This window comes from Meles meles, chromosome 12, assembly GCF_922984935.1.
Source record: "Meles meles chromosome 12, mMelMel3.1 paternal haplotype, whole genome shotgun sequence".
Lineage (NCBI taxonomy): Eukaryota > Metazoa > Chordata > Mammalia > Carnivora > Mustelidae > Meles > Meles meles.
Window position 1 is genome coordinate 72,536,859 of NC_060077.1, and position 16,267 is coordinate 72,553,125.

General features: G+C 34.9%; 1 protein-coding gene across 3 annotated transcripts in view; it reads left to right on the forward strand.

The window, feature by feature from the left end:
• SMAD4 (SMAD family member 4) overlaps nucleotides 1-16,267 on the forward strand; it is a 70,446-nt gene that overhangs the window by 46,718 nt on the left and 7,461 nt on the right. For all 3 annotated transcript variants that reach the window (XM_046024683.1, XM_046024684.1, XM_046024682.1), the window contains 3 exons: nucleotides 4,168-4,351; nucleotides 5,453-5,621; nucleotides 15,563-15,701. In XM_046024683.1, coding sequence (XP_045880639.1) covers nucleotides 4,168-4,351; nucleotides 5,453-5,621; nucleotides 15,563-15,701 — 492 coding nt within the window. The remainder of the gene's footprint in view (nucleotides 1-4,167; nucleotides 4,352-5,452; nucleotides 5,622-15,562; nucleotides 15,702-16,267) is intronic.

Genomic DNA, 16,267 nt, shown 5'->3' on the forward strand with positions numbered 1-16,267 from the left:
CCTGCTTCTCTGCCTGCTTGTGATCTTCCTCTGTCAAATAAATAAATAAAATCTTTAAAAAAAAAAAAAGAATAGAAAACAAAGTTAATATTTGTTTTAGGTGTCTGGTTAATAACAGCCCCTTAAGGTCTGATTAAGAAATGCTAGAATAGTCTACCACAGACTTAATGCCGTTTAGATGGGAAATAACCCTATACCCTGTATATAACTATATTACATACAGTTGAAATATTGAAATACCATCAATATAGAGTGAATCTATTTTGAGAAATGATTTTTGAAGATAGTTACGTAGATGATTTCAGAAATAGAGGTAATATAAATTGTAAAAAAGGAAAATAACTATTATTGGTCATTACCTTGGTGTTAAGGATTTCAGTTAGGCCATATACTTGGTGATTTTTATATTTTGATAACTAAGTTGAAAAAAATTTTTGGAAAAGGTTAATCATTTTATTTCTTTTTCATGAACTCTGTTTTTGCTTTTTCTTAAAGCTGAGATGTATTCATTGAATTAAATATTGATTACAAATTAAAGTGAAGAGTTTCCTCAGTGTCTTTGAGGTTGTTTTGATAATTCACAAATGAGTTCAAATCCACAGATTTCTACATTCAGATTATATTCTAGTACTTAGGAACTATCTACTACTATTCGAGAGACTGCCTTTACATGTTGATGAAAGATTTTCATAGGGTATCTTACTCAGATCTAAGTAATAAAAGAAATAACTCATAATGAATCTCTTGGGTACTTTAAATCAAGTTTTTAACTTCTTGAATGATTTTATTTCAGAAATTGAAGACAATGCTTTGGAGACTATTTTTCAGTGTAATTGTGATTTATAATACATTTTCCCATTATAAAAAATTTTTTAGCTAAGTTCTTATTTGCCAAAAAAAAAAAAAAATCCTGTTGTTAACTCAGGTTTTTAAAAACCTTTTCTCTGGCCAGTGATGAGCAGTCCATAGGCTTCATGAGACCAGCTCAACTTCACTAATTCAGCAACAAGAAGCTAAAAATATCAGCAAGCACATTAACAGTCCCATTCCCTTTCATATGAATTCGGACACTAAGAAAGCCCTCTTTGAACTGAGTAATTTCATCCTGCTATTAATACTGGTTTTGAGAATCTGCAGGCTTGTCACTTAATATGGCATTTGGTCCTTGGAGCAAAAGAGCAAAGAGAGATCTAGAAAGTCTTAATGAGTGTTTCCTGTTACCTTCTCCTGTTTAAAAAAAAAAAAAAGTTCCAAATAAAATGGAAAAAAAAAAAATAAAACTGATTTGTTAAAAAAAAAAAAGTTCCTGGCTGTTTAGCAAATTGAGAGTGGAGTAGAGGTTTTTCACATGGTATATTGTATCGCAGCACTGCCAAGTTTTCTGGAACCCACTTAGAGTACTTCTAGTTCTCTGTCTTCTCAGACAGTAAATCCCTTCCTCTTGCTTTCTTAGGGCTTAATCTCTTAAAAGGTGGTTGTTTTTTCATCCCTGGTCTAGGGTGTGCAATTCTGATGCCACTTTCTGTTAACTTCAAGTTTCTTAAAACTCTTCATCTCAGTACTAACAGGTCAGCTCAATTCAGAGATGCAGTTTTATGTAACCATCGTTGTATTGTGTCTGAGATATTAGGCAAGCACACAGAAACCCCTTTGGTGACTGGAAAATAATAAAATAAGGTTTAAGTGGAGTTGCAGATGTTACAATTCATGATGATTAAAAGTATATTTTTTCTTATTTAAACAGAGAGATAATACAACTCTCTTTTTCTCTCCTGAATTGACTCTCACGGAAAAAGACTGTTCACCATGGCACTTTACTTCTGGATAATGTTCTTTAGTATGAACTAGGAAGTGCATGTACCTTGGACCTTATTTTTTATCCAGCATTATGAACATTCATGACTTCAGGGCATTGTTTATAACAGAATTTACTGTTTGGATTGTCTTAAGACCCCTTTAAATGCTATTAGTGTTTTTTGCTTCTAGAATATTGGGTAATTGTTGTCTTGTCTTAGACAATCTCTTTAGTTTTGGCTTCAACTATTATAAATATATCTGCCAATCACGTTTGCTGAAGCCTTTTGTTTATAGCATAATGGATGTCTTTAATACAGAATAACTTCATAAAAATTTCAGAACTAGTTTTTTTTTAAGAAGGGACTTCAGTATATCACTACTTTTTCATATTTTAATGATATCCAAACATAGTTAAAATAAATGTTAAATATTTGTGATTAGTTGATTTGATCTCTGTAGCAGAACATTTGAATTGCTGTTTTTGAACCACCATCTTCATGTGGTTGGTTTTATTAATTCTTCATTGAAAAACACTTTCTTACTTTACAAAATTTTGAAAGGCAATTAAATACATAGCTTTTACAAGATTTTTTTTTTTAAAAGATTTTATTTATTTATCAGAAAGAGAACACAAGTGGGAGGAGGGCCAGAAGGAGAGGGACAGACTCCTTACTGAGCAAGGAGCCAGAAAGCAGGACTCCATGCCGGGACCCTAAGATCATGACTACAGAGTCAGACACTTAACTGACTGAACCATGCAGGCACCCCAGATTTTACAAGATTTTCTTTTTAAGTTTTTACTTTTTTTTTTTTTTTGTCATAGAGCACAAACAGGGGGAGTGGTAGGCAGAGGGAGAAGCAGGCTCCCTGCCGAGCAAGGCGCCTGCTATGGTACTTGATCCCAGGACCCTGGGATCATGACCTGAGCTGAAGGCAGATGCTCAACTGACAGAGCCACCACACAGGCACCCCTACAGGATTTTTAAACTATATTTTAAGTATCAGTCATACTTTAAGATATTTTGGAAGTTTGAAAGATCTACTTTTTTGTCATTTTAAATATCTACAGATTGTTGAAAGTTTTATTGCCGCAAATGCTAGTTTAGTCAAAGTTCATAAAGGGCACATTGCGATGCAGATAAATAATTGGTTTATCAGCAGAAAACTTTATTCTCTAACAAGTGGCACTGGCCTTTTCTCCCCTTAAGTATGTCAAATTCATTTTTACTCAGGGGCCTTTGCATTTACTTTCTTTTTGAAATGTTCTGTTCACAGTCTTTATATAAATACAAGGTCTTTCAAATTTCACCTTTTCAGATAGGATGTACCTCTGCCATCTAGTCTAAAGGATTCTTTCCAATCATTTTCTATCCCACACCCCATTTTATTTTCTTCACAGTGTTTATCTTTACTGGAGTCATCTTATTCATTTATTCCCTTATTTGTCTGCCTTTGCGTCACCATGAGAATAGGGACAATAGCTGTCTTATTTACTGCTGTGTATGTTGTGCCTAAAATAATTCCTAGATACTTTCTGTGTATCCGTTAAATTAGTTAAAAAAGGAAAACCAAATAATTTCCATGTATGTTGTCTCTGTGTAATAATATTTGTATTCAAACAAAAATTAGAAATACTTGATCAACTCTATTTGCAAACCATACCAGATAGTAGTGCCTTACCCCACCCAGTCATTCCAAGTTATTTGTCATTTATTGTTTTTCAAATGAATACACTAAATGCATCTGCAAAGTTAAAATTGTAGTAGTTAACATGAATTGACTTCGCTAAAAATACAGATGGGACAAATGACCTTTCACCCAAGAGACAATTGAGAATCCTGCTCATAGCAACTGTATAGTGGAGTGTAATTAACCTTGACTCTAGTCTGGGATGGTTGACTTGCTTATGCCCTTTCTCTCAATTAGGGATCTATAAAAGTATGTCATAAATTGATGTTACTCAAAAACACTTACCTGGAATATGTCTTAGAGTCAGTGTGTTTAAAAAAAAATAAGAGTTCAGACTATATAGAAAACATGTAGAGTCAAATGGAACATGGTGATAAAATATTTTAGAATCTGATTACTTCTGTTCTTTAAGTTTCTAGTTGGCTGAGTCCTTTGAGGTAAGAACCATTAAAAATGACTAGAGTTTCAAGAATGCTCAGGTACTGAGCTGAAAAATGGAAGACATGGAAGTGCCTACTTTTTAATGGATTGTCATTTTGATCAAATTCTTTTGGGTGCTTTTCAGGTGCCTCTCTCCTTCCTTCAGCCTTTCTTAGGAAAAGCTTTGTCTTAGGGAATGAACATGAATGCTGTATATTTATCTTACATGGGTAGGTGTTCTCTCCTGTTTACCTCCTGTAGCTCCTGAGTATTGGTGTTCCATCGCTTACTTTGAAATGGATGTTCAAGTAGGAGAGACATTTAAGGTTCCTTCAAGCTGCCCTATTGTTACTGTTGATGGATATGTGGACCCTTCTGGAGGAGATCGCTTTTGCTTGGGTCAACTCTCCAATGTTCACAGGACAGAAGCCATTGAGAGAGCAAGGTATTGTTGAGTGTTTCGTTAGTTACTTTAAAACTTGAACATGGTACCTTGTCATTTATTCAAAGTTACATTTTTCTGTGTACATTTATAAGATTTTTGAATGTAGATAAAGGTCATCTTGAAAATTCAGAATTCATAAGCATTGCATTGTAATTACAGATGTTATTTAAAATATGGTAAAAATGGTCTTTTGTTTAAGTTAGTGATGTTTTTATATTTTGAATAGTAATAGACCTTTTGGTATCCAGTTTGAAACCAATTTATTTATTTTCTCTTATTAATATTATTTCTACAAATCTTTTGAGAGGAAATGTAAAATGAGGATGTGTTTCTGCAAGTATTATAATGTTGGAAAAATAAAAATAGGGAAATGGTTAAGTAAATTTTGATGAACTTTCATTTTTTATGTATTAAAGTGTTAATTGAAAGTTTATATAGCAAATATAAAGGCTTAAGATGAAATATTACAGGAAAATATGCATAGTTTTTGGTACTATAAGATCTCAGATCTTTAAGGAAGTGTGTGTGTGCTTAAGTACATAATCATAGCTCTATCACTAGCTATGGGACTTGGGCAAATTACTTACTCTCTAAGCCATTACTGTCTGATAGAATTTTCTGTGATGAGGGAAACAGTTTATATCTGTGCTGTTCACTGCAGTAGCCACTACCTACATTAAAATATGGCTGTTGAGCATATGACTCATGTGATTAACTGAATTCTGTAATTTAAATGAGCACATGTAGCTAGTAGCTGTTGATTTGGGCAGTGTAGCTATAAGCTTTTATATGCCGTAGTTTCATCATTTATAAAACGGGAACAATAGTATATTTACCTTACTAAATTGCGAAGGTTAAGTGAGAATTTATATTAAATATTTGGTACATAGTAAGCATTATATATATGCTCATCATTATTTTTTATGAGTGAGATATTAAAAAAAGTACACAAAAATGTTAACAATGGGTATCTTTCAGTAGTGGTGTTGTGTAATGTCTTTTATTTAAAAAAAATATATATTTGGTATGCTGTATAATCTGAACTAAAACTTATCTTTAAATACTTCCAAAACAAAATGTAATTTCCTTTTTCTTCCTAAGGTTGCACATAGGCAAAGGTGTGCAGTTGGAATGTAAAGGTGAAGGTGACGTTTGGGTCAGGTGCCTTAGCGACCATGCAGTCTTTGTGCAGAGTTACTACTTAGACAGAGAAGCTGGGCGTGCACCTGGAGATGCTGTTCATAAGATCTACCCAAGTGCATACATAAAGGTTAGTTGCAGTTTTACTCAAACATTTTAGACTTGGAAAGCTCTATTTGTTGTTTAAAAAATTGAGATGGAGGTGGGAGGAGAAGAAAAATGTCTTTTTAATGTGTTAAATAATCAGAAATTATGTTTGTGTATAAAACACATTTCTTGGGGCATATATTGACATGATTGGCTATATCTAGTTTTATGGTTGTATTCATGCCCTATTGTTTTATTAATTAATTTGTTAAATGTTTTAGAGTAATACAGGCCCTTGAAAATTTTGAGTGAAATCTTCAAATTTGTATGAATTTGATACATAATAGGTAAAAATCAGACTCTAGAAATTTATCTTAGCCAGTCTTCAGGATTGTACGGAGGAGAATTCTAAAATTAATAACTTTTCAAATTAAGAATGTGAGAAATGAAAAATTCTTCAATACCAATTTTTAAATGTTATTTTGTACATTAAGTGAGTTTTATTTGTTATCATTTTGTATATTAAGCCTGAGGTGTTTATCATTTATTCAGCTCATTTCAATTTTAATTTATAACATACACTGCTTTTGAAAGAAAGGTAGTTGGATTTAGAAAGCCTAAATGTATTTTTAATTTCAGATTTTTTACAGTTATTCTAAGCATCTTCATTTTGGCCATTGTAAAATAGTGAAATTAATTGTAACTCATCACTTATTCCCAGGAAATTGCTTAGTGTACAGATAATATAGTCAAATAGCATATACAGAAATGGAATTGCTTGATGGCCTCACAACAACAAACTCTCATTTTCAGTTACTGCCATTCAGTTAAAGAATATAGGGATCTTTTTTTTATTTTTTTTTATTTTTTTTTTTTTAAAGATTTTATTTATTTATTTATTTATTTAACAGACAGAGATCACAAGTAGACAGAGAGGCAGGCAGAGAGAGAGAGAGAGGGAAGCAGGCTCCCTGCTGAGCAGAGAGCCCGATGCGGGACTCGATCCCAGGACCCTGGGATCATGACCTGAGCCGAAGGCAGTGGCTTAACCCACTGAGCCACCCAGGCGCCCTAGGGATCTTTTTTTTTAAAACAACTTTGAAATATATCAAGTATGGAGAAAATAACAAACCCTCATGTACTCACCATCCAGCTTCAGCAGTCATCAGCATTGTATCAGTCTGTTTTGTGTTTATCACTGTACCTTTTTCTTCCAGTAATTTAAAGCCAATTCCAAATATTATATTAGTTCGTTCATAAAATATTCTCGTGTGAGTGATTAATTGGTAAATATTTCTAAAAGACATAATCACAATGCTGTTTATCACACTTAACAAAATTAACAGTAATTCCCTGTTGAAAGTCCTGACAATAGAGAATCTTTATAGTGTTGATCTGTTAGAACAATGGAATAGAATAGAACAATAAAATACCAAAATACATTTATTGATAGGATATTTATGATGTGGAAATGTTGATTATTAAACAATATATAGAATGTGATCTTATTTTTATGAAAGAATAATATCAAGGATATTTGTATTCATTTATATATATACCTGCAAGTCTAGAATCGTGTACATGATGTCTTACCAGGAACTGTCTCTGGGAGGTGGAATTATCTTCATTTGCATTTTCCAGTTTTTCCACAAGGAATTTTTGTTATTTGTGCTTTATTGTTATTTTTAAGTGGTATTGGATTTCCTTGTATGTTTTGCAGTCTATTTTATGTTGCTTGGCAAATTTGCCTTGAGAGAATTAATTCATTTTATTTTTAATTTTTTTCCTCCCTGTTATTGCTTCTCCCCCTATAGGGCAGTTTTGCCTTAGTCTGGCACCCTGGGATCCACATCTCAGAACCAGTTCTTATATTTAGGAGGTAGAGGAATTTTGTCCCATGAGGAAATTGAGTTCCAATCCCCAGGTATGCACAGGGCCTAATTCCTATTACATAGGTTTCTGATGCTTAGCTCTGCCATGGGCAAGAATTTGATTCCTAGGTGCATTTTCCAAATTAGCTGTCAAAGTGTTTTACTAGCACTTAATTCATGGGCAGGTACCCAGTTGTAGCCCTCAAAGATCCTGGTTGTTATCTTTTTCCAGATTACTATAAGAAGTTGAATTACTAACCTCTACATCTTTTTTGGTTCTTGGTACCCGAAGTACCTCCTATCTTTAGTTCCTGCTCTCCACTGTAGATTTTGTTTATACATCATCAGTAGGTAGACACACGGATTATTTCCACTTTTTGGCTCTTAAGAATAATGCTGCTCTGAACATTCATATATAGGATTTTAGGTAGATGTTTGTTTTCCTTTTCTTGGATATATATGTAGGAGTGGATTTGCTGGATCATAGGGTTGATTCTGTGTTGAACATTTTGATGGGCTGCTAGACTGTTTTCCCAGGTGGCTGTATGCCGTCTTACATTTCCACCAGCAATGTATATATGAGAGTTTCAGTTTCTCTGTACTCTCATCAACACTTGTTGTTATCTTTTTTATTTTAGCTATCTTAGTGGATGTGAAGCATCATCTCATTGTGGTTTTAATGTGCCCTAATGGCTAATAATATTGAACATCTTTTCATGTGTTTATTGACCATTTGTATACCTTTTCTGGAAAAATATCTATTTAAATCTTTAGCCCATTTTTAAATTGGGTTGCCATTTTATTATTGAGTTGTAAGAGTTCTTTATATATTTTGGGTATTAGTCCCTTATCAGATACATGATTTGTGCATATTTTCTGCCATTCTTTGGCTTGTCCTTCATTTTACTTTCTTGATGGTATGGTTTGCAGCATGAAAATTTTTAATTTTGCCAACTTAGCTATTCTTTGGTCACTTTTGCTTTTGGTGTCTTTTCTAAGAAACCGTTGCCTAATCCAAGGTCATGAAGATTTACTCTTATGTTTTCTTCTAAGCATTTTATAGCTTTAGCTCTTTAATTTAGGTCTGTGCTCCATTTTGAGTTAATTTGTGTGTACGATGTAAGGAAGGGATCCAGCTTTATTCATTTAATGAGAATATCCAGTTGTTCTGGCAATGATTTGTTGAAAACTATTCTTTCCCTTGTGAGTTATCTTGACACCTTGTTGAAATTCAGTTGACCTTGAATGTAAAGGTTACTTTTACTTCTGTGCTATCAAGTCTGTTTCATTGATCATATGTGTCTGTATATTTATATCTATATCTATCTGTCTGTCTGTCTATCTATCTGTATGTGTATCTTCTTATGACAGTACTGCTCTACTGTAGCTTTGTGGTAAGGTTTGAAATTGGGAAGTGTGAGTTTTCTAACTGTCCTTTCTCAGGATTCTTTTGGCTATTGACTGCTCTTTCCATGAGAAAATTCCATGTGAATTTTACTATTGGCTTGAAGGATATATACTTGTAATAGTTTTTCTATCCTTTGTGCTCTTATCAGAGAAAGAAGCTGTTCATGCATATCTACTCATCCATCTTGACTTGGAACTCTCTGGATTGTGTAATTTACAGTGAATGAATAAAGAACTAGAGTGTTGATTATAAACTATGTGTCAGATGGTAGTTACGAATTTATTTGATGTAGGGTCATATTTAAAACTTTTGAGTTAAAAAATGTGGAATTTTGTGTAAGTAAAGTAATGTCAAGGATTTTCAAATAAATGTAACATCTCTATTTTGGTACAGATTGCTCTTGAAAAGCTCCTGAGGTATGAGACATAAAATCACTTGATAAAACACTGTCATGGGTAGATTTTTGTAGTAATCTCAGGCTTTTGCCATGAACAATAAATATCTTGTGGGGCACTTTAGTAGAGTAAAAAACAGCATACCGTTTTTGTCATAATAACTGTTTAAGGTTTAAAAAGAATTGTTTACCAAGCATATTATTATTGTTCAGAAGAATCTTACTAGCCAGAAAGAAAGATGCAGATATACACTAAGTCTTAACCATTGGCATTTTCTTCATTTGTGAATTTTTTAGGCAGTAGTAACTAAAGGATCTGTATAGTGCTGTTTAAGTTGTCATATTACCACCAGAGATAATAATACTGAGATGAATTATATTCAGATAACATGAACTTCTGGAAGGAGTAGTACCCACACGTGGGGAATATACCTCTTCCAACCCCCTAAACATGCACATACAAACATATTTTTCTCTTTTTAGTTAAAATGAAGAAAGCAAAGCTTTGAAGAACCATTCTTTTATTTTATGAACCAAGAAGCTAGAACTAAATTGGGGAGGAGGCTTCTACTAAGATGTTAATTTTTTCCCTTTATCTTTCATGATGTCATAATCCCCTTACATTCATGAAAATCTGATGTAATGAAATGGCATTTTACAAGCTTTACATGAAGCAAATGTTTGAATTCTGAGTGGCCTTGCTGTTTTGCTTTCAAAAGTAAGATCTGGGGGCGCCTGGGTGGCTCAGTGGGTGAAAGCCTCTGCCTTCGGCCCAGGTCATGATCTCAGGCAACTGGGATTGAGTCCCACATTGGGCTCTCTGCTCAGCAGTGAGCCTGCTTCCTCCTCTCTCTCTGCCTACTTGTGATCTCTGACTGTCAAATAAATAAATAAAATCTTTAAAAAAAAAAAAAAAGTAAGATCTGTTTTGTTTTATGGTGCTTACTACTGGGTAGTCAGGTTTCTTAACAGCTTTATTGAGATACTGAGATACAATTCACATACCATGTAATTCACCCATTTAAATTTACAATTCAGTGATTTTTAAAAATATATTCAGAGTTATGCAACCCTCATCACAATCAATCTTCAAACATTTTATCACTCTGGAAAGGAACCGTGTACCCTTTAGCTGTCATTCCTCAACCCCCCCCCCCCCCCACCATTTCCCTCAGCACTAGGCAACCACTCATCTACTTTTTCTCTCTACAGATTTGCCTATTCAGAACATTTTTTATAAATGAATTAATACAGTGTGGTCTTAACGCAACTTCTTTCACTAGGCATAATGTTTTCAAGCTTCATCCACATAGCATGTATCTGTACTTCATTTTTTTAATGGCTGAATAATATTCCATATACCACATCTTGTTATCCATTTGTCAGTTGATAGATAAGAGTTTCCACTTTTTGGCTATATTATGAATAGTACTACTATGAACTTTAGTGTGTACAAGTTTTTTATGTGAGTGTATGTTTTCATTTCTCTTGGATATATACCTAGGAGTGGAATTTCTAGATTATGAGGTAACTTGAGCATTTTGAGGGACTGCCAAACTGTTTTCCAAAGTGGTTTAACCATTTTACATTCTGATCAGTGTGGGAAGGTTTCACTTTGCAGTTCATCAACACTTGTTATTATCTGTCTTTTTGATGTTAGTCATCCTAGTGGATGTGAGTCATTGTGCTGGTTTTTGATTTACATTTCTCTGATGCTGAGTCAGGTTTATTTTTGAACACATACATGTTAGGGGTTGCTTCTAAACCACAGGTAGGCTAGGTTGAAGGTTATTATAATCCCACTAACCTTCAGATTGATTAAATTGATTCTCAATTACCATATATTGTGATTCTTACCTCCAGGTCCAGTAACTTCATAAATTCTTAATGCAGTCTTATGTTCAAATGCCCAGTATTCCAACACCAGTTACCTGTTTCTCTTTCTGGGTTTCTAGTTTTTGGTATTGATTTAAACTGAGAGTATTGTAATTAAGCCTTATATATGCAAAATGCCAAAATTTTGACTGGTTGAAAGACAGTATCCTGAAGATGTTCACATTGAGCTTTATAAGACACTAACCTGGGTTAAGTAATAGGTTTGTAATAAACTTACATGAAAGTAACCATAGGAAACATGCTTAAATAAATGAAAGTGATTAAGTCAGGAATGGTGATCAGAAATATCTTTTGGGAAGTTCCTGCGTGGCTTAGTTAAGTTGTCTGCCTTCAGCTCAGGTCATGTGTTCCATGTTTGACTTTGTGCTCAGTGAGGGATCTGCTTGTCACTCTCCCTCTGCCCCTCCTCCCACTCATGTTCTCTCTCTCTCTCTCTCAAATAAATAAAATCTTCAACAACAACAACAACAACAACCAAACAAGAAAGAAAGAAAGGAAGAAATATCCTTTGGATCTGAGTACAAAAGAGTATTAAACCTTTGGTTCCTTTGAATTGCCTTTACCAACTGAGTCAGATTCTGAAAGAAAGTTTATTGCATTTGACTGATAGCCTTCATTTTGCCATCCGGTATAACAGATAAAACCTGTTGTGGTTTAATGGATCAGATATATATAGAGAGGCAACCCAGGTTTCACTTAGCAGTATAGCCAGTAATTATAAATTTTCTGGTTCGAGTGCTTTAATTACATAAATAATCCACTGTGGAAGGATTTGCTGGGGTGCTTAACAAATAATTTCTACATCTGCAGATAAAAGTGATAATATTTTAAAATTTCATTTTTGTGGCTACTATAATTATAGCTGGCGTTAGCCTAGATTTAGGCTAAGACATTCATAATTGTGATTGTTTACAACATATTGCAAGGAATCGATGTGTGAAGATCTATTGGTTATTCATGGTAGGGAGTGGGGGTATGTTGAGAGCATATTTGAACCCTAGGAATTTGTAAGTTAGTTATATTCCCTGTTCCCAGAGAGTAAGATTATATAGGTACCATACTTGGTTAGTGATGATTAAAACAATTTTTTTAAAAGATTTTATTTGTTTATTGGACAGAGATCCAGCGAGAGAGGTAACACAAGCAGGGGGAGTGGGAGAGGGAGAAGCAGGCCTCCGCCGAGCAGGGAGCCCAGTGCGGGGCCTGACCCCAGGACCCTGGGATCATGACCCGAGCCAAAGGCAGACACACTTGATGACTGGGATATGCAGGCGCCCCGGTTAAAACAATTTTTTAAAAGTGGTTGTAAAGACCTAAATGTAAAACAACTATATGACATCTTGGAAAGGCAAAACTATGAAGACAGTAAGATCAGTGGTTTCCAGGAATAAGAAAGGAGGGAAGGATAAATAGGCAGAGCACAGAGGATTTTTTAGGGCACGGACACAACTCTTTATGGTACTACAGTATTGGAGATACATATATTTATGTGTGTGTGTGTATATGTATATGTAAAATCAAGAGTGAAACCTAATGTAAACTATGAGCTTGGGTGGTGATGTGTCTGTGTGGGTTCATCAATTAGGACAAATGAACAAATGTATCACTGTGCCAGGGACATTGTTCTTGAGTGGGGACAGAACTCTCTTTACTTTCTGCTCAGTTTTAGCATGAACCTAAAACTGCTCTAAAATAGAAAGTTTATTAATTTCCTTCTTTAAGAAAAAAGTAGTTGTAGAACTGTTTGGCTTTTCAAATATTTTAGTTCCTGCTTTGTACTGTCCGGGTGTAATGCCTTCTGAGAGGTCATAGCCCAGTGGGAAAAGTTCAGAGTCTAATGGACTCTTGGGAAATCTTGAAAAAATAATGCTTCCTGTTCTGGGCATTGTGAGATTTCTGATTTTCAGACCCGACTCTCATGCTTTCTGTCCTGCAGTCTTTTTGAACTATAGTTTGGCAGGGTAATACCTATATATTTGACAAATTCATACCTCTTCAGAGAATGAGATAGTATAAGTTTTGTCCTTCATTGATGCTAGAAGATCAGCGTTGAATAGAGAACTAAGTAAATAAGAATATGAATTGCAATTTAGAGAGGATAGTTCTGTGTTCTTACTTCTTAATACCAAATACCATGATTAAAGACAATCAGAATTTATTTTTAAGGCATCTGAAAATTAGTGGTTTGGGTTCCAAACTTCTTCTTCTTGATCTGATAAAGCAGCATGTTATGCATTCTTTGATGATGATGATGATTCTTTTTTTTTTTTTTTTTTTGGTTAAAGATAATTGTGCTTGCTCATACTGGGTTTTGTGCATACTAAGAGGATTTTTATTTGTTTTTTCCTTTTTAAAAATTTTTTTTATTTTTTATAAACATATAATGTATTATTAGCCCCGGGGTACAGGTCTGTGAATCGTCAGGTTTACCCACTTTACAGCACTCACCATAGCACATACCCTCCCCAATGTCCATAACCCCACCACCCTCTCCCTACCCCCCCCCGCCCCCCTCAGTTTGTTTTGTGACATTAAGAGTCTCTTATGGTTTGTCTCCCTCCCGATCTCGTCTTGTTCCATTTATTCTTTTCCTACCCCTCAAACCCCACACATTGCATCTCCACTTCCTCGTATCAGGGAGATCATATGATAGTTGTCTTTCTCCAATTGACTTATTTCGCTCAGCATAATACCCTCTAGTTCCATCCACGTCATCGCAAACGGCAAGATTTCATTTACTAAGAGGATTTTTAAAATAATTTAATGTACTCTCTGAGTAAGGAATATAGTCACATGGTTCAGAAATTAAATAAAATAAAAAGTTTGTGTTGAGCAGCCTATTTCCACTCTGTCTTGTTTTCTGTAGCTTCTATAGATGACCACTCTGCTTGTTAATATTTCAGTGCTTTTTTTAAAAGAAGATTTATTTATTTTTTTAGAGATAGGTCACGAGTGGGAAAGGCAGAAGGAGAGGGAGAGAGAGAATTTCAAGCAGACTCCTCACTGAGCTCAGAGCCTGACACAGGGCTCACGACCCCAAGATCACAACCTGAGCTGAAAGCAAGAGTTGGACACTTAACTGAAATCCCAGAAATCCCTTTCAGTGCTTTTTAAAACAAATATAAGCAAATACATTATTTTGGGAAGTTGTTTTTTTCCTAGAAAAAAGATGATATGATTTGTCATTCATAACTTATTGCTTACTTAAAGAGCATGTCAGTACTTTCATGAGGATAGAGATAAAAGTTTTAGTCCCTTCCTCAGTATACCAGCCCTTGGTGCCCTTGGTATGGCTGGTAAATAACCCTGAAATTACTTATGAACTCCTTATGTTGTCCTGAAAGGTAAATGATTCAGGGGAGGCTGAAACCAAAATACTAGGTAGCATTTATTGACAGCTTACTGTATATAATGCTAAGTTTACCTCAACTCTGTGAAAAAGCATGTACACTTAGCACTCCCATTTTATAGATAAGAAAATTGAGGCTCCAGAGAGATTAAGAATCTTAGCCCATGTAATTAGTAGATATTAGTGATATGATTCAAAGCTAAACTTTTTTTTAATTATGAGCACTTTTCAACATACAGAAAATTGGAGAAACTAGTTTAGTGAAATCCTATATATCCATCACTGAGATTCAGTAGTTGTTACAATTTTACATTTGTTTGATCCATCCTTTTTTTCTTTATTTCTTAAGTATTAAAAAAATTTTTTTATTAATGAGTGAGAGAGAAGAGAGAGTGGGGGTAGGGGGCGGGGAGGAGCCAAGGAAGAGGGCGGGGCGGACTCCACACTGAGCACAGAGCCCAGTGCGGGGCTTGATCTCAGAACCCTGAGATACAACCTGAGCAGAAACCAAGACTTGGATGGTTAACCAACTGAGTTACCTAGGTGCCCTTATTTCTTAAGTATTTCAAAACAAGTCCTAGATATCGTGTTACTTTGCTCCTATGTACTAAAGTATACATCTCTAAAAAGTATAGATGCTTTCTTAAATAGTGACAGTGACATTTATTACACTTTTCCAAATAGCTAGAATGATAAAGTTGGCATGTGACCAAGACCATCAATTCAGCCTAAAGAGCACTCTCAGCAATTTGGTTATGAATAAAGAATAAAGGGTGGGGTTTTTTCATAGGCACAATGACTGACCTACATTGAATTAGATAAAGGCCATAGAGGCCTGTGGCAGCCAGAACTCTCCTGATAGTGCACTGTGCCTTGTGCTGAGCTCCAATCCCCTTCTCTAACCACTAGTTAGACTCTACATAAAAACTTAGAGTTTTAAATTAATTCTTTTCTTAGAGCTTCGTGGAGCTATGAATTTTAAATAAATCGTGCATTGGTTTTTGATGTGCGGTGGCAGCACTTCTGATGGACTCCTAGCGTTGAACTTAATGCTCTTTGTTTCAAGGTCTTTGACTTGCGTCAGTGTCACCGTCAGATGCAGCAGCAGGCGGCCACCGCACAGGCTGCAGCCGCCGCCCAGGCAGCAGCTGTGGCGGGAAACATCCCTGGCCCCGGATCAGTAGGTGGAATAGCTCCAGCTATCAGTAAGTATGCTTTCGGTTTTTTGTCTTCAAGTGTAATAGTTGGTATTGTATCTTGATTCACTCAGTTGCTTAGTTACTTTAGGCAGTAATAGAAAACTAAACTACTTTTTTTACTGGGATAACATTTTTGAACTAAAAAACTGTTCTGTAATAGTTGCCCTTTGTCTAGGACCCTACTTTCATTCTTTCTGTATCAAAAAGGGAATATGGGATAAAGGACAAAGGGGGTTATTGTTAGATTATATTGCTCAATCTCCTGTTATTTTTTTGTTATTGTTGTTGATGTTTTTAATTCTTACCTCACCAGCAAGGGTGGGTTGTAATCACTGACGTGCTTGGCTTTATTCTAGAAGGAAAGCATATTTCGATTTCAGAATGAGGTACCTCTCCAAATTTTTTTTTTAAGTATGCTAAGCATGGAGAGAAAACTAAGTGAGGGTGGTAATTTTGATAACTTGTAGACTTTTTTTTAATTTTAGGGTAAAATTGAACTGTGTGCCAGGTTTCACACTGATGGGGAATTTTTTACTGCAGAGTTAAACTCCTGACTATAGACTTTTATGATG